The sequence below is a fragment of the Rhopilema esculentum genome, chromosome 12 (genome assembly GCF_057945365.1).
Source record: "Rhopilema esculentum isolate cy_ngs chromosome 12, ASM5794536v1, whole genome shotgun sequence".
Taxonomy (NCBI): Eukaryota; Metazoa; Cnidaria; class Scyphozoa; order Rhizostomeae; family Rhizostomatidae; genus Rhopilema; species Rhopilema esculentum.
Window position 1 is genome coordinate 8,218,778 of NC_142826.1, and position 18,497 is coordinate 8,237,274.

At 37.5% G+C, this 18,497-nt stretch overlaps 1 protein-coding gene across 3 annotated transcripts; it reads right to left on the reverse strand.

The window, feature by feature from the left end:
* Positions 1 to 32: 32 nt before the first annotated feature.
* Positions 33 to 15,367, reverse strand: LOC135681463 (globin). Of its 3 annotated transcripts, none has more exons than XM_065195954.2 (4): positions 14,563 to 15,367; positions 3,113 to 3,287; positions 2,306 to 2,534; positions 33 to 1,757 (listed from the first exon to the last, which is right to left on the reverse strand). In XM_065195954.2, exons 2-4 carry the CDS (start codon positions 3,262 to 3,264, stop codon positions 1,599 to 1,601), a joined length of 540 nt encoding a protein of 179 aa, XP_065052026.1. In that variant the 5' UTR covers positions 3,265 to 3,287; positions 14,563 to 15,367; the 3' UTR covers positions 33 to 1,598. The 3 variants fall into 3 exon arrangements, with proteins under 3 accessions (XP_065052026.1, XP_065052027.1, XP_065052025.1); XM_065195955.2 differs by lacking the exon at positions 14,563 to 15,367 and adding an exon at positions 5,076 to 5,279; XM_065195953.2 differs by lacking the exon at positions 14,563 to 15,367 and adding an exon at positions 4,007 to 5,041.
* Between the last annotated feature and the right edge of the window lie 3,130 nt (positions 15,368 to 18,497).

Genomic DNA, 18,497 nt, shown 5'->3' on the forward strand with positions numbered 1-18,497 from the left:
AACATATTTGTTGTCAATGTTTTGTGTCTCATCGAAGAAACCATAATCAAGAAGTTATTTTGAAGTTTTACAACAAGCACTTAAAAGTCCTGTGGTTAAGAGAAAACTGTCGATTTTGCTATTTTTTATAGAATATAGTATATTATCAAAAGAGGATGCTTCCAAAATACTTCATTTTTGACTAATTACTTATGACAAGGATTTATTCATACACTCTTTTCTTTACGAGAAAACTATAAACTTTCCAGCCTCGACATTCTCAATAAATTTTCGTTTTGAGCCTTAATATACTCTTAAAGGATTGTCATTTTAAGGGGAATATACTACACTCGTGAATACAAACCACGCTTTTTGAGAAGCAAGATATGTACGTTCTGTTATTCCCATTCAAGAACATCGACTGGCAACTGCTGAAAAACGAGACAAAAATACGCAAGCTAGCTAAGGCTGAGCAATATTCTTGTAATATTTTAGATATTCTTATGAACAAAACTGTTAAAAAGGGTGTAGCTGCTGAAATAAGAGACATACAGTTTTTGATTTATAAGTTACATATATTTACTCTAGATCTCTGCTATTCCTCCGTTCCTCAGAGTTTCCAAAAAATTTCAGTTTTCTAGAGATTGGCATTTCTAAGTTTTACAAGAAAATCAAAGCTATCTACATCAAGTATGACATTTCTAAAAAGAACTTCGTTAAAAAGATTAAAGCACGTGACCAAAGGTGTAGTGAAAGGGGGTTAGGGCGGCTGATTAATACCAAAAAGCTTCTGGTTTATACTTTTGCTATTGTTTTTGCAACATTTTGTCCAAGAGCCCCCCTCCCCTTGTTATTTTGATAACACTACACGCCTACACATGACTACCTTAACTTGGCAATTATTTTCACATTGATCCACAATAACTGTTGCTTGGTTGAACTTTAAGGAACGAAGGTACACTCAATTTCAAAGATCTTCTTAACATTTATTAATTAGTGTTAATAAGACATTCCTTTATGATAAAAAAAATAATTTTTCCCTGATTTGGTAGTAGGCATGACTTTCTATTGGGGACATATATTAGTGTCTTTTCAGCAGTTAGACGAACCTTTACTCATGGACATTATTCTTTAGCTTTTTATGTCTTTATGGACATGGTGCAACTAAAGTTCTCTTTTTCCAAAATAATCATTTTTTCCTACATTTGAAAGCAAAATGTCCCCAATAAATCTTTGATGAATTTCCTCTTTTATGTGCTGCTTCTCTGTTTGTCACAAACACATAAAAAGCAGCACATAAAGGCTTAATACGAGAATGAAAGCACGAGCCTTCAACGACCAAAGGTAAATAGTAAAATTCAAATAAAGTAAGAACCCTTTGTAAAATTAAATTCTACAACAGCCCTGGTGAAATTAACTTCGGTAAAGTTTCATTTGATCAGCATTTTATGAAGTTCTTTCAAGTAATATGGTTCAATTCAAGAAGTTCTAACCAAGGCTTTTACGATGTCAACATCTAGCAACCATGGTTCTTTCTCTACAAATGAACCTAATGATGACGTTGCCAAGCAGTTTCTTGACGTCGCCAAGTCGACTAAAGCTTATGAATGTAAACTCGTTCATTTATTCTTGTTAAGTGAAAGTTTCTTTTCATGCCCTCGTTTCATCAGAACGCATATAAAAGAAAAAAGCTCTCTCCAAGCTTGTAATATCTCATCGCTATGAATCTCCCCATGAATCAAGTCTTGAACTTGACTGTCAACAGCACTGGCAACATTCTAAAAACAAAAGATATAAACATTGAGAATCAAGGGAAAAAGCTTTTACTTTAGAAGCGTTTCATAATCATGCAAATAAATCGATAAAACCAGCATGCAATATTTGTTTCTATTTTAGGTCATGCTGATTTTCATCATGGCTAACAGGCAACGGGACTACAGCATGACCTAAAATATTTTTTCTGGCAATTTTGGTCGTTTTTCATATTTAAAAGTGTATAAATTGCCTTTTTGTGAATTTTTTTCCCCTTTTCTATTTTCGAATGATTTTTGCGCGTAGCAATGAACGTAGTGCAGATCTTCCAGTCTTGCGAACACACGTCGGTACAGATGATGCAAAGGCGATTTGCATGTACCATGTAACCTAATGCTTATGCATGACTTTTCAAAGACAGTCTATTCAAAGATCATTTCGATAGCTTGAGCATAACATATAGAACACCCAGACATTTTTATAAGACTATATTCATGCCAATTCTATTTAATATCCCCTTAGCCACCATACCAACCAAAAAGAACCCGATAACCAGGCTGTATTTTATACAAACCTTAAGCTGTTCTGTGCTTATAGCAAATTCAACCATCAGACTACCAACATACTCCATTTTTGAAACAAACAGACCAGCATCATTTAGAGATGCAACAGCATCTTGCAGTGTGTTAACGATGATTCTAGGATGTCCGGACAATTTTTGCTGTTGAAGCATATTATCTAAATCCTCAACGCCTTTGACATCCGGGAACATATTTGCCATTTCAGGTTTTGACAAAAACATTCTAGAATTGTACATAGAAATAATAAAAAGCTCAAAATTTTATATGTAATTTATTCAGCTTGCGTATATCAGTAAAGTTACGAATTCTGTCAATAACTGAGTGTCAAAATGATGACGCTAGGAAAACCCTTTTTAGAATTTTAAAATTCTGACCATGTAAGCTGAAAAAAGGCCACAAAATGTCTGTAAATCTTCAAATCAGTTAAATGCATTACGAACTGGTTGATGCATGGTCAGATGCATGGTCACACAAGAACAAGCTTTTTCCCTACAAAATTACTGCAACAGGATCGTAGCTTTTATCGTTTTAGGGAGAGGCTATTGTGTCCTCCCTTCTAAAACTATTTGAAGTCCTTTATTTTCAATGAACTGTCCTTTTGTTCCCATTGGTTCGAAACAAGGATCACAATCATTCAAGCCATCCTACGGTATTGACCGATAATTCGGCTTGGTTTTAGCAACAATGAACAAGATTGAAACAACTTCTTTAAAAAACAGTAAAGGTGCTAAAATATAGATATTCTGCCATCATCACTTTTCTGTTCTGATTATATGAACAAAGTGGCGAACATGACATACTTGTAGAAGACTCCTGTTCCAAAAATCAGTGCCTGGTTCTCGATGATAGGCCAAGATTCCTGTACTAATGCTTTCTGATAAAGAGACAATGGAAAGACAACTGGGTTCTGATTGACTGTCCTTTCTTTCAATACGGATACTTTGCAGCCCATTTGCGCTAGCAACAAGGTTGACCCTGCAAGAAATAATATTTTTAAAGGCATTATTATAAAAATGCTTGTCCTTCAACTATGGCTCTTCTACAAATGTGCATACATTTAACAAGTATTACACCCTAAGGTAGCAGCGGCCCATCAGGTGAGCAAGCACTCTTCCCCATCAGGGGTATCTGTCCACCGTATGGGGAAACAAGGGTTTTTGTCGTCTTGATAAGCAAAGTGCTATTCTAAATCCAACATGGGAGTAAGTGCAAAACATGATATCCAAATTTGCAAGGCCTGGAGCTATGGTGGTATGGAGTTGTGAAAGTATAGAGACTTTGTTACCTATGTAATGGAGCCAGTAATGTAAATGACCCTCATATTAGGCTCTTTGGTCCTGATTAAGCCTTTTTTGTTGATATTTTTTACTTAACGGGTAGATGAGCATAGGCCTTACCTAACACGACTTGCAAAAATTCTTTTCATGAACTTTGCAACATTTCTAAAACATTCAAATGCGCAGTATCAGAAGAATGTAGTTAATAGTAAATTCAGACTTGCTATATAAATTCTCCTATCTCTGAAACACCAGTTTGAGATATGAGTGATTTATTTGATAAAAATCTGCATAGTGCCTTCATAATTTCTGCAAATCATATTACACCGGTATTTCCTGTGTATATATTAAGGCGCATCTGTCAAGGAAAAATCCAAAAAGTTATTGAGTAAAATTTGAAAAGAAGGGGACCAATACATGCTCTCTGAAAAATGATATACTGGGCCGGATTTTGCTGTATTTGTATGCTTTGACGCGGGAACATTGCTTTCTTTCTGGCCCGATTTCTTTAAACAAGTACAGGAATGTACTGGAACTTAGCCCTAGGATGCTTTTACAGTATGGTTGTCTTATTTCCTTGTAAACACATCCTCAGTCCCATTTCTCGTTTTTAGGCAAATAGAAGTGCAAGTAACGTCTTTCTGCTGTCAACATCTGAAATTCCTTGCTACGTAGAGCTTCTGTTATGGATGGTCGTGAGCTCCTCACACTGGGCACCAATGTAATAACACTGAATAGTGCTATCGAAAGCGTGAGCCCTAGTTCAACGAAACGTTCAAAGAATCTTCACGCATTTATTGGATTAAACAATCTCCCTGACTCCATAAAATTAACGACCACAACTGCACAATGTCAACTTTAATCCAAGGTTGCGATTGTACGCGACGGCAACTTGATCCCCGCTCAACTTAATAGCTAATTTTACGCGACTCAATCCACAAACAAAACACAGCATAGAAATCACATGAAAAATACACCTTAATTTGGCTAGCATGATTATTACTTAAAACAAAGGGACTAATAACAGCAATAATGGCAATGCCATTTTGCAAAAACAAGAAATGTTAATGGCAAGGTGGCAAACAACGAAACTAAAAGTAATATTTCAAGAACATGCAATTGAATATCCCTCAACAAAAAATAGAAAACAGTATTATTGCAAAAGCATATATATTTTGCATTTGCCTACAAATCTTTTATTCATAACGAAAATGTTTGCATAACACAAATTATTTGTTGTTGTCTTGTTTGCAATATTAGTTAGTACAAAAGTTGACGTTCCAATAGAGAAAATTAAAAATCTCCGTTTTAATTCAAACTAGAACTACAACCAAAGACCCTACTTTTGGAAAGACGCTTTTAACCGGTTGATATTGGCTTATAAAAAATAAACAAACAGTAATCATAATGTATGAATTATTCATTATGAAAAATATGCTTCTGTGTAAAGCAAAGGGCGATTTTTTCAGAGGATTTGATTGCCAACCTTTATAATATGCGGCATCATTCTATGAAATTTGATAAAGGCTAATTCCAAAATCTTAGATGTCTGCATTCTTTCTCGTAAAAAATTTGTTTGGTTGAACAGATGATAACAACTGTGATCTTTGATGGTACATTTTTATGTCGGGAACACATATTTGACATCACCCAGGGAATCTTTTAACATATAAACAAGTGGGAAAATCCCCCACTACAGGCGCGCAACCAGAAATTTCAGAGGGCAGGGGTCCAAGACACAAAAAGGGCACTAATTAAACTTCATTAAAGGTCCACCGGGGCATTTGTTTAGGTACACCGAAAATATGAGCAGTAAGTAAATCTGTAAATATTGTACGCCAGACAAGGGAAACTGATCAATAGAGAAAAGTTGTGGTGTACGGTTTATTTTGTGGTGAGGTGTGATGAAGTTTAGGAGGCCCGAAGGAGGGGGGAAATGGAAAAAACAATGCCTCTTGCGAGCGAAGCGAGCAAAAATTTTGCCACCATACCCTTGCAAATAGCTTAAATTCACTAATTCGTTTAAGATGTTTTACTTTTTAATTGTAATTTTGTTACTTTTAATAAATTCCATTTAAAAACGGAATTCATTGCTTTGTGAGGCTCCCTAGACCTCGAGGCCCTAGGGCAATTTGCCCCTTTGTCCCCCTCTCGGCGACCCTGCTGTCATCTCCTTTTCCCAGCGCCAGCTCACTTTTGAATAGCAGCCCATCATCTTCCATATCCGAAGACATTTTGCGCTTTAAAATATTATTATTGAATTCTTTGCTTCGCACTACAGATTGGAGGAGGTTGAACAGTTCCACGAGCCTTGCCTTCAGCTTGTTTCTGTCTCCAAGTCTTGCCTTGAGCTGATTTGTAATACTGACAAGGAACGGAACAGCTGAACATCAACTTTTTGTGTCATATTTACTGCTTGCTAATACCAGTCCGAAAATATTTCCCTGCATTCGCTCGTTTCATGCAAAGGTCTTCTATGACCCTGTCAACTATGTGACAGGCTTGAAAAATGTCTTGGTTTTTATTCTTGTAACTTTTTACCAGAGGTCGTAGAGGCTCTATCCCGTTCAAAATCCTGTGCCTTTATTTTGGTTTTTGAGTCCCAGAACCATTCTTCTTCAAAGCCAGTGCGTAGCGCATCATAAAACACGCTGTAGAGTTGGGGCTTGAAGATATACTCTATTACTGCAACATGATGACGTTCGACCCAACAAGTGCGCGAAAGTTCGACTAAATCATTTATCTGTATTCCTGCGAGGTCCATTACATCTCCGTAGTGTGTCATTTACTGTATGACCAACCATTTTAGCGTAATAGTTAAAATATTCAAGCAATTTTCCAGGAAAAAGGGCACTTTTACCCTTTTGAGAAAAAGGGCAGGGGTCTGGACCCCCAGGACCCCCCCCCCGTAGTTGCGCCCCTGCACTAGACCCTTGAATTTCCCCACCAGTTGGCCAATGATTCACCAAATGCCCTTTTGTTGAAAATTGTTTAAAAACCAGTTTGGCGTGTCTCCAATTACTGCTTGTTATGTCGTTTCCGTTTTATGTATGTCTCAAATTTTGTGTTACTTCTTTCGTCTCATCGTAAATGCAAATCTGACTCGGTCGGCACTAGAACATAGTCAGCTAACGAACATAGCGTCATGCATCTTTGAAACCGAGGAATAAGTGAAATAAAACGGAGGCTGCAAGCAATGGCGGAACTCGCCTGTGGTTTGCTGTGGCTTTAACAGGGCCCATGCATCCCTACAGAACAGTTAAATGTTTTAGGTGAATGCAAGACAATGACTGCAGGAAATCATTCTGTAGTTTGTTTGACCTACAGGGGCGTGTTTGCCACATTTTCTGCTTACTTCGTTCGGGGAATTTTCTGCTAAAGCTGGAATTTAGCTTCTTCTCCAGGGGTTTCAATCCAATCAAAAAGGCCCTGTTTTGAAGCAATTTCTTACAGTTGAATCTAAAGAACTCGTTCTAGTGCGTGTGCAGCTACGAAAACTCTCTCTTACGTTTTCGCTTGAGTTTGAGTAACTACCATTGATAATTATGTATGAAGCCGTTGCTAAAACTTAGATAACTGGTTTTGCCGCATAAGAACATTATCAAGCGTTTTAAAGAGTGATCCCCCGAGAAAATTTGCTGTAATCAAGCCTAAAGGCCTTTTTAGAAGTATTGCGTCAGTCTTCATTTTCCATATTCGCTTGCAGTAAAGTTTTTCATCAAATGGTTGGAATGCGATGACGTCATACTACCACTCATGCATTAGGATGCCGTAGTTTGTTTGACGTCATGTACACCAAAGCGAGGTAATTAAATTCACGGGAAAATTCTACGACGAATGCTTTGACAGTTTTGCTTGCATCATTGTCCTGCAAACATGCCAAGATCTGAACGCTCGTTATTTTGTCTGGCTTATATGTAACTTTTCGCTGCATGGAAGTAAGGACTGATGTGGAAGATCTTGTCCCGTTGCTTTTGTTTCTGCCATAAGTTGCGTCACGTGAAGAAAAATGCCCTTTTGCGTTTATTCCCCACCAGTGAAAATTTCTTAAAAGATCCCTTGACATCTTTTATCTTTCAACTTTACCCGAATCTTTTCAGGCACTTGTCTTTAAGCACCGAATCTTTCAACTTCATACTAAATCTATAAGACTTGCCACGTAGTCCCATTTGCGAGATAAACACAAGATCGATAATTCCAGTCATCAACTGGAATGCATAAGAAAACTCCTGACTGAGGTGTGACTTCATACAAATTTTAAACAACATGGAGACTTCTTCATCTGTTTTTTCACGATAGGCTGGTAGTATTGGGTTGAATTTACTTAACTCGTCCTTTCTGACTTCCTTTCTGCTTGGCTTGTCCTTCTCTTTTGACCTGAATCTTTTTCTTACCACTATATCCTTTATCTGTTTTGGTTTCACTTCCATCTTTGATGACATATTCCAACTGCATGGAACTGAAGTACATCAGGGATCAAGGTAACCTTGTCTAAGGGCATAGTCAATCTTGTCTAGGGTTGCATTAACATGGTTGCAGCACTGGCTTGTTCCTGCCATACAGCTACACCAGCTTGTTAACATTTCCACCGGGCATTTTTTAACAAGAATCCATGAGTTTCTTGTTACAGAAACTGTCAATGATGCTTGAACCTTGCAATAAAGGAAGACTAAATCTTTATTGCTGACTGGGTGGTACGTATAAATGCTGTCAACAAACCCACTGTCAAAGTATGAGTAGGCCTTCTGATCCTTATACCTTCCAATATAGTCATAATCAAAGTCTCTAACTTTAAGGATATAGGAGAAAATGGTTCCTACATCAATTTTTGGCCACTTTAAGACGTCATCACTCCTCTCAGCAACACCGACAGACTCTAGATCACATATATTGAACCTTGTTAAGCGATTTTCATAATCAATTTTCAGTTTAGCTTGTTGTTCTGCTGATGAAGCTAATATAGGCAGCTTCATATCAACTGCAGCAAAGGCACGAGCAACAAGTTCAACTTTTTTCCCAGATGTGTTCAGACCCAGGGGCGGATCCAGAGCAAATTTGAAGGAGGGGCAGTTGGTTGCGGGGGCGCTGAAAAATTTTCAAAAATTGTTTGCGAGAGTACGCTGTATACAACAATTTCAGATCCCTTTTCAGAATAAATAACATAACTTTGAGGTAATCCTTGAAGCAAATCAACCTATCGGTCCAAGAACCTTTTTCCTCTGATTCTCATTCTTTAAAAGGGGCGCACAATTTCCAAAAAAGGGGCGCCAGACTTGCTTCAACTCGTTGAGGGAGGGGCAACTGCCCCTAGTTGCCCCCCTCAAATCCGCTACTGTTCAGACCACGGACTGCTAAAAAATTCACTAAACTGTTCCTTCCTAATTCAAGGAAATCTTCATACTTGCTGAGTGCCATTGTTAAGACCCAAAAACACACCTGGAATGAAAAGAAAAAACGTTGTAAGGATAGAAAGCTTCTCTGTCAGCGAAAAATTTAACAATCAATTGAAATCGAAGGTGTCAAGAAGGTAAATGAAAGGTAAAGTAACGTACCGAATTGCGTGAAATCGCTTAGGCCCAAATAAATGGACGAAACTCTTCTTGGTCTTGTTTTCAAAAACAGATCAAAACTCCACAAAATTATGAAAAATAACAATAGATAGCGTAAAAATCTTGTCAATCTGAAAGCTCTGGCGCAATTTCATATAAAAAACGACCTAATATAAAATGTTCTCTAAACACACTATCAGTTTCCGTAGTCGGCCATTGACAAATTGTGGAGGAGCCACGCAGAGTTTGCCCTTCTTGGAATATGGCGTCGCGAGCTCCGAAATGGTAAAACAAATCGCAGGTGACATCACCATAAAAAAGTGTTGAAGATAATGGCTAAAAAATGTCGTTTGGTTATGAAATTTTTATTTTAGAAGAAAATAACAGAAACATTGAAAAGATAAAAAAGTGATTTGTGTTAGATTTGTGTTAGAAACTTTTATTAACGATTTGTGTTAGATTATGAATTATATACAATTTCTCACCTCAATGTTTGCAGATGTAAAAAGTTAGGAAAGCTTGTTTATCTTTCCAAAACCCAAATAATCATTTTAACTATCTACAAAACAGCTCAATAAATGGGATTAACTAAAACGAAGCGAATAGAAAAGCTAGGCTACAAAGCGAAGCGAGTCGTTTTATAAGTTCACTATAAATCTACTGCCACTCAAATAGTAAAATGCAGCAGTAGTTCAACAGCCCTGTCGCTTAAATTACCAGGAGTGCGACTTGCTTTAAGCAGTCGCATTTTTGCCGCGTTGAATTAAGTGATTGCAATACATTTTTGTCATGGACTGACTGGTCCATGGACAGCCGTCTCAGATTTTGCTTGTCATTCTTGAAATCTTCGTCTACTCCCATTAAATTCAATGTGAGCTTAGAAAAAGTTACCCTGCACACAGACTCGGCTGGTTTTCCCAGATATGAATCTAATTGATTGGAAATTTATTTGATTGGAAAATTCAATGTTTCTCGACAAACCCTAAATTTTCCATTCAACTAAATTAATCTCTGGGAAACCCAATCGAGTCTGCGCGCAGGCTAAGACCCCGTTTACACGAGACCTGGACCAGCTCGGATCCACAAGTATCCGGATACTTTTGGATCCGATCTCTGAAATGGCAATGCGTTTACACGGGATCCGATTCAGAACCATTTGCGTTTACACGGGAACGGATCCAGATGAATTCAACAGGTTACACGCATGCGCTTTTCGAATATTGGCGCTCATATGACATTTTCAGAACTTGGTGCGTGATCAAAACACAGTTCAACCTGAACATGGAAGGAGGTAACGCTGAAAAGGGTCAGTTTTCGTGGACTGAAGAAGAAACTGCGCTAATTTTAAAAGTAGTATTCGACTAGAAAGCTGCAAAGCTTGCAGATTGACAGGATTGGGAAACTGTGAGGACAAAGTACGACGACACATCGTCAACGTTCCGTAATAACTCTTCAACACAGTAGTCTTTCAACTTGATGTTCGGTTTTCTGGCACCAAAAAGCCACGGATTACATATTCAAACTACCTAGAATTGAAAAATATTCTGTCTCACTTTCAGAGGCGGATCCAGAGTAAGTTCCTTGGTGCACAGAACTCAGTCAGTTTTCCAACATATAGCTTAAAATAGTGTTGCCTGAAATAAGAAATATTTAGGCTAAAAAAGTGAAACCTAGAAATTGTAAGTTTTATCGCAGTCTCTTCAAAATCTTAAAATTGCCAGTTTGATGTCATTCGTTCCCCTTTTCCTTCCTTCTTCTCTGTCGTGATTTCGAAACGATTTTCCAGACGCTGTGGAGGACAACAGCAGTCAATCCTAGAACTCGGAAATAAACGTTTTGTGCCTCGGAATTGAATGAATTGAAACAATAAAATTTTTGTTTGGAACACGGATGGAACTCAGTCAAAACAGCATCTGGAACTCGCAAATGATACCATATTTTAAGAGAGCTGTACAATAGCCAGTAGTTGATTGGCTACCTATTGTTTCTAATCTGTTGTAGAACTGCAAAACTTTGAATTCGAAATGGCGACTGCAGATGTCTTATTTTCACGACCCTCGCAGCATTTTAGCAGAATATTAAGCGTTTGAGATAAAACGAGGAAGTATCGTTAATTTTCCAGGAGCATTAACTACCTTTTTTTTAAATTGCAGTCGTTGATGGCAAGAGAGACCTATGGTCAGACGGAACACCATATTTGGAAAAATAGGCTGGTGTCTACGTGGGCAAAACAACAAAGTGAGAGTAAAACAAAAGGGAAAACTTTGCTGTGGCAACCAAGACAAACAAGAAAGTATTTAGAAAGGGAGGGGGTTGCAGAAATTATTACAGAGGCACTGGTTTCTGTCGGGAAAAACTTTATAATCTAGATTTAGTGAGTGTATAGTACCTACCAACCCATCCCCCCCCCCCCTCCATCAAAATGCATAAATGTGAATAATAATGTTGTCTTAGGCACGATTGTCAATGCAATACCTGAAAGAAAATAAACTGTAAGTTGCAGAACATAAACTTTTGAGTATTTGCAAAAGAAAGAGATGGGTATGGTAACAGCAGTAGATGCAGTCAAGGCTTTAATTAGGAAGCTCCAATCATTCCAGAATGATACAACATTTGACCAATTTGTCCAGGATGCTAAAGCAATTGGCGCAAGTGAGGTGTTCAAGATGATTTTAGTACGGAAGGAAGCAAGCCTCGCCGTACCTTACCAAGCTATCTTGGAGACGGCCAGGTGTTGTTGGAGGCTAGTTTAAATCATCGAATTGCCTCGTCAAACACAAACATGGGAAGCGAATCAGTTGCTTCGAAATTTCGTCGAAGCCTTTTCTTTGCATTGCTTGATCGATCTGATGCTGAATGAGCTGCAGAAGAGATTTCTATCCGATGCATGCAAAATTATGACCCAGTTGTCTGCCCTTCATCCAAACAAATGGGGTTCTTGCAATGGGTCTAAAAATTTAATATGTCTGGCAAAGCGATATGGAATTAAAGAACAAGCAGTTTCAGCAGAATATTGTCTTTTTAAGAATTCACGTTTTCTACAGAATATGATCTCTGAAATGGAAGAGAGAATGGAAAAGGGGCTCAGCTATCTTTATCTGCCCTTACTGTTGAAAAAGTTTCAAGAAAGTGATCTGGAGGGCCTCTACCCCCCAAGCCTCCATAAAATCATCCGGATTGCTGCAACTCTTCCTGTGACAACAGCATCTTGTGAAAGATGCCACAGCAAAGTGAAAATTGTAAATAGATATCTGCGAGCAACAATGAATGAAGAACGTCTGGAAAATCTCATTATCGTCAGCAGTGAAAAAGATGTTGCCTCTACCATTGAGTTACCAGTTTTGGTACACCAATTTGCAATCAGACCAAGAAAATTACTTTTATAGGATATGTCATATGCACTGTTTACTGATGAAAATTAAAATGTTGTTCTTCTCTTTCTCTACATCGGAATTATAATCGATAAGTATAAATCTGCTTTTAAAGGATGCAAGTGCATTTAATGATGCTAGAAAAATGACGTTTCTAATCAAGTGCCAGACTCACTTTATATTATATAGAGTGAGTTTTGTACCCAGGGTACCTGAAATATTACAGTATACTGTATGCTTGTATCAATAACAATTGTAAAATACTTTGCTATTTACCGTAGCTAACATGAATCGAATAATTTTCAAATTTTCTTTTCAATGTTCAATAAAAAAGTTTTCAGATAGCCCCCCCCCCCCTGCTGCAGCCCGGGGTACGCCACTGGTCGCGCAGTTGCGAATTAAAATTCAATTTGATGCGACACGGCTGGAATTTGATGTTTAAACTGGGCCATATTTCCAATTTTCAGCTCACAGTTTAAGGAAATTAAATCGTTCGGTCTGTGTTTGAAACTTCTTTTACTTGTACACGCTAACAAGATTTTGCAGGTTGTTAGACTGCGAAATAAATAGAGCTTGTATTGGTTTGTTCTGTGCCTGCAACAATAACAGTGAAAATAACACTTATTTGCAGGTATAGGCAACTATTGCAAAAAATAACTGGTTTTCAATTTGCTTAGAACTGGCTGGATTGATATTAATGATATGTTCGATAAAATCTTTCGTTTCGTTGCTGTATAGTGCAACTCTTTATTCGCAGTGGGGCTGTTGTGGCTCCAGATTCACAGCATATGTGAAATAAAAAATGGCACTAAGAAGCGAGTGTGCAGCAACGAAGGAATAGAAGGCTTCGAAAGGAAAAAGTATGGGTGCGTCGATGGGTTAAACAAGGAAAACAGCAAGGCTCTATGACAATTTAGTCAAAAAATTGCTACCCAAAACAAGGAAGTGTATTGAAGTTATTTCAGAGTTTTTGAAAACATCTTCGACGAAGTATTGATTGCTATTGATCCAGTTAACAAAACGAAGGATACGAAAATGCGTCGGGTTGATTGTTGCTTATTCCTCCGGCATTTAAATTTGATATCCCCTAGAAACGCACCTTTACCCAAGCGAGCTTTTTACAATAGTTCTCGACAATTTTTATTGTTGAGCACTACACACAGCACGATGTTTGTTCTTGATCATCAGCGACCCAAAAAATATCAAACATATTTGATCTCAGAATCTATCGTTCACGATATAACAATTTTTGCCGCACATAGCACAATTTTCACTTTGACGATAAGAATTACATGTATTGCCGATAAACTTCTGCAGTATGCACTAGGCTATAGCTTAAAGCAAAAGTTACATGATCATGTTGTTTCATTGTAGTTATATATTTCTTCTCATCATGAGTAAAACTACCTTGATGATTTGTTTACAGGATGCCCAAGGACAAAGTACTTGCTTCGAAAATTTGACAGAGGTAAAGAACTTTGAATAAGAACAAATCGAACCAGTGCAATGAAATAAATTTGTTGTCACTAGCTAAGATAGCCAGATTCTACCAAAATCGATGGCTGACCAACAGAGGGAAGTAGACGAATTTGAGCAAACTTTCGCGAAGGTAAAAAAGGACGGTCATCTCGCTCCTCCTTCTTATTTTAATCAATTGGACCCAGATTTTCTTGTTTTAGGGTTGAATGGCAAATGACCAAACAATCTGTATTCATCATTACCTATGAAGGCATTGTTTCGCCAAAACATTACAGAACTAGACTAACAAAGTCAGGCAATAAAAACATGTCTTTATAAAACGTCTTCGAACATCACATTTCCAAATTTCCTTGCTGCGTTTTTAGAGCTACACAAAGAGTCATTTCAAATTAAAAAACTTGTTTGCGTAATTTTGCTTTTGTAGTACTATAGCTCATTTCATCATTGATTGCTGTTTCTTACTCGCAAAAGGGATTCTTATAAAGTAAAATCAAGTCTTAGTTGCATCATTAAGAAAAAATCGTTAGCTTTAGTAAATTATTCTGCTAATCAGCAAAGTTGTTATTGTACATACCAGTTGAAGGTCTCGAGAAAAATTAACAAGACGCTGTTATTGGCTTTCCAGAGCTCAACATCCGAAGAAGTAATTCCCGTTAAATAATTTCGAAGCAGCAGCTGTCAATTGAGTGAAATGCGCGGTGTTATTTTACAATGAATCTCGAACACAATCCAGAACAGTATTTTAAATAAGAATGGCGATCAAAGCCAATTGGCTTCTTATTTCACTCATGATTTCAGTTGTAAATTTTTCTAAATAGTCAGGGCTGTCAGCCAAAATGTTGTGCAAAATCGGGTACCAGCATGGAACGTCGTCCACAAGAGTAGTTTTGGGCGCTGAACAAGATAAGATGCAGACCCCAGCTGAGAAATGCTCCCAAATGTTATTTTTAGACTGTTGTACTCAGTCCCAGGCCCCGAAAGCATTTATTCTAATAATATCACTGCAAGTTGTGATACCAGCATGAAAATCGGGAGAGATTGACAGTTTGATTTAATCAAAAAGATAGGATGCAGACCCCAGCTGAGAAATGCTCCCAAATGTTATTTTTAGACTGTTGTACTCAGTCCCAGGCCCCGAAAGCATTTATTCTAATAATATCACTGCAAGTTGTGATACCAGCATGAAAATTGGGAGAGATTGACAGTTTGATATAATCAAAAAGATAGGATGCAGACCCCAGCTGAGGAATGCTCCCAAGTGCTATTTTTAGATTTTCACTAGATCCCAGGCCCCAAAAGCGTATTCTAATAATATCACTGCAAGTTGTGATTGTGGGGAATCCAAGGCAGCGTTGGTGCAAATGTTTATTCTCTGTGACACACTGAATAGATTCACAAACAAAGTGCGTCTCTTTCAACGCTATGATAAGATACATTTTCCAGCTTAGGCCCGTAAAGTTATTCTCCAAAGAAGTCAACAATGCGTCGTGTTTATGTATCCATCGAATTTCACATAACAGATCCTCAACTAAAACTTGAATGCCTACAGCAAGCTACTTTACCATTATATACTCTTCAACAAGAAATTTCTAGAATATACTCGTACAATATCACATGTGGAGGAATACAATCTTGAATAAGCAAGTTACAGCATCTTACGTAAGGCTAACTCTAGAAGTTTCTACAATTATTTTAGTCAACTTGTCTAGCGTGTTCTACTCGTTAGCACTACCAAGAAATTACAAGAGAGGTCCAGTTCACCACATGATACCAGCATAGAAATGAAAGATATTGGCAGTTTGATATGCTTTAATGTTGAACCATTTTTTTACAATAATACTTATCTTTTATAAAAAACAAAGGTCGATGTTGAGTACTCCAGTTTCTTAATGTTCTGGAAATTTCAATACTCACTGTTTCTTAAGAGTCTCTTAATTATGATGTCATGAATGATGTTATGAAATGTTCGTGACCGTTTTTTCACGGCAAGAGATTCGCTTCCGTTCTGACGCTGTATTTAGTCGTGGGAAGTATATTTTTATCCCCTGTGTCTTAATTTCTAGGATAGCGATTTAATAATTTTTTAATTTTTATGCTTCGAGTACTGAAGTTTCTTAAATTTTTCTGATTGTCCAGTACTCGTTTCTTATAGCCAGTTTCTTGTGAAAAAATGAGTGCAACCATCAAAATTGTTTATTGCTGAATTTGTCAACTTTCGCCTACTACATTAAGTGCAAAAATTTTTGGCGTGACAAACTTTCGTGCAAAGATTTGTCCAAAATTTATTTGTCCGAAATTTAGGGCGGTCCGAAAATTTGTCACGCCGAAGATTTTTGTATGGAGTGCGCATGCGCAATTTCGAAACAAACAGCAAAAACAGTTGAAAAACAGTTGAATTTTGAAGTTAGAAATATCAATCTAAACAAATAACATCATCGTTCTAATCGTCAACCAAAAAATCAATGTCATTGTTACCATATTCTTCTCTACTTTATTTGTCACTTGAGTCAAAACATTCGATAAAAGATTCGTTGTGATTTTCTTTTATCAAGGAATCTAATCTTTGTAGAATCTCTTGCTCGTTGGCTGCTATCTCGCAGGTGACAGTCAAAGCTATGTCAAGACCACCTTTTGGCATAGGAAAGGGTCGATATTTTTAAACTGCCTCTTTCCCAAAAGCTTCACCTCCTTGTTTCAAAAAGTAATATATAGGTCTTGATATTTCGCGTGGAACATGGCCAACTATTTGCGGCGCGGCACAACTTTGTCATGGCACCTTATTTTCCAAGCAAAAGCATATGGATCGGATTTCAAAGTTTTCTTCCTTCACTGCAAACACTTTCTGCCCTTTGAAAGTTTTTTGCCAAAATGTCTTTCTTATACATGCCACCCTCTACTTGCGATTGTGTGCACTATGATACTCTCCATAGTGAATACGATTAAAAACATAAAGCGAATCCCCAACGAAAGAATATTTGATATCATGCCAGTATTTTCATTACGGGTGAGAAGCGGTGATTCCTCCTGCTGTCTTTTTCAAGGGAAACCCTTACATTGTAATGTTCAGGAAGCATGTGGAGTCCAGTGCAGTCAAACTTTCAACATTCTCTGTTGTAACACAACTGTTGCGATGAAAAAATTTTTAAGATGTCCTTGCTAAACTATTTTGAAAGAAAAACCAACATCCCTGAAGTTTCGTTATCGAAAAAAACGGGTGAAATAAATCATCTTGGTTTAACTGTCTGAGAACGTGAACAAAAACAGCTCGAGCCCAACAGTGAACAAAAAGGGAGGAAGCGTAAAAAATACTGCACGTGGTCACCACAGCAACGAGCAGAAATAAGCCAATATGGCGCTCTAAATGGTAACACAGCAGCAATTGTGAAGTTTTCTCCACAGTTTCCCAGCATCAAAAGGCAAACTGTAAGTGATTTCAAAAAAGCATACTTAGAATGCAAAAAGAAGAATAATGGTAGTGAAGTTACAGCAAATGAACAGAAAAAAGCTGGCCGTCCAACATTGTTGCCCGATGATCTGATGAAAAAACTATTGAAACTGTTTCACCTTTGTGTTTTAAGGGCCCCTCGTGATCAATACCGTAGCAAAAGGTATACACTCCCCTCCCAAAAGATTTCGAAAGGTCGGGCAAAATTTTGGGCTAAATTTTTACAAATGCCATGTTAGGAAAAAGTAAGATCAAATTTTGGCGGGAAAATAAAACGATTGTTTCAGGAAATAAGCAAAATAAATATATAAACAATCAAAAGTGTTGTATGGAGAAAGATTACTTGGAAAATTTTTCTCAAAAGTGCAAAAATGTTTCTCTTTGGGCACTGGTAAAAGCACAAAATATGGATGAAGCTAAGCAAATGGTCATAAAGTTTTTAAGCCGCGCCAGGCAGACCATTCATATGATGAAATTGCAAAACAAGTGGGCTACACAAAGACTATCACCCAAAGAATTTGCAACTTATCTAAAAAGGCAGTTCAAATTGAGAACAGGCAGGTCAAAATAGTTTTCTTATAGGAACCAAAGAATTGTAGTAGGGTTTGCGAAGAGACTTGTTTGTCAATTTTGAAGGAGTTAAAATAGCGAGTAACTATGAAGTTTTGTGACCAAAATCGGCTAAAATACTAAATTGGGCATACTCTATCGAAATACGGAATCATAAATTGCGTCCTAAAAAGGAAGCCTGGTTTTTCAGCAAATAACTGCACTCCCGGCAAAACAGAGTGAAAGTCACGAAGGAACGACCTGTCACCGACTGAGCTAGCTTTGCTTCAATTGGGCTTACTAGTAGATAGATTATGATTAGGTTGAGTGAGGATTCTATTGTCAGAGTGAAAAAGAGCTTTACGCTTAGAGTGTCGTGTGCAGTGATTCAGAAGACGATCTTGAGGAACTCTGAAACGATTAAACTACATTTAGATGCTCTGGTTGTTTTTTCATAGTCTCCGAAACTGGAACTGATCTCCGAGGGAAGGCATAGCAAACTGATTGCTAGTTGT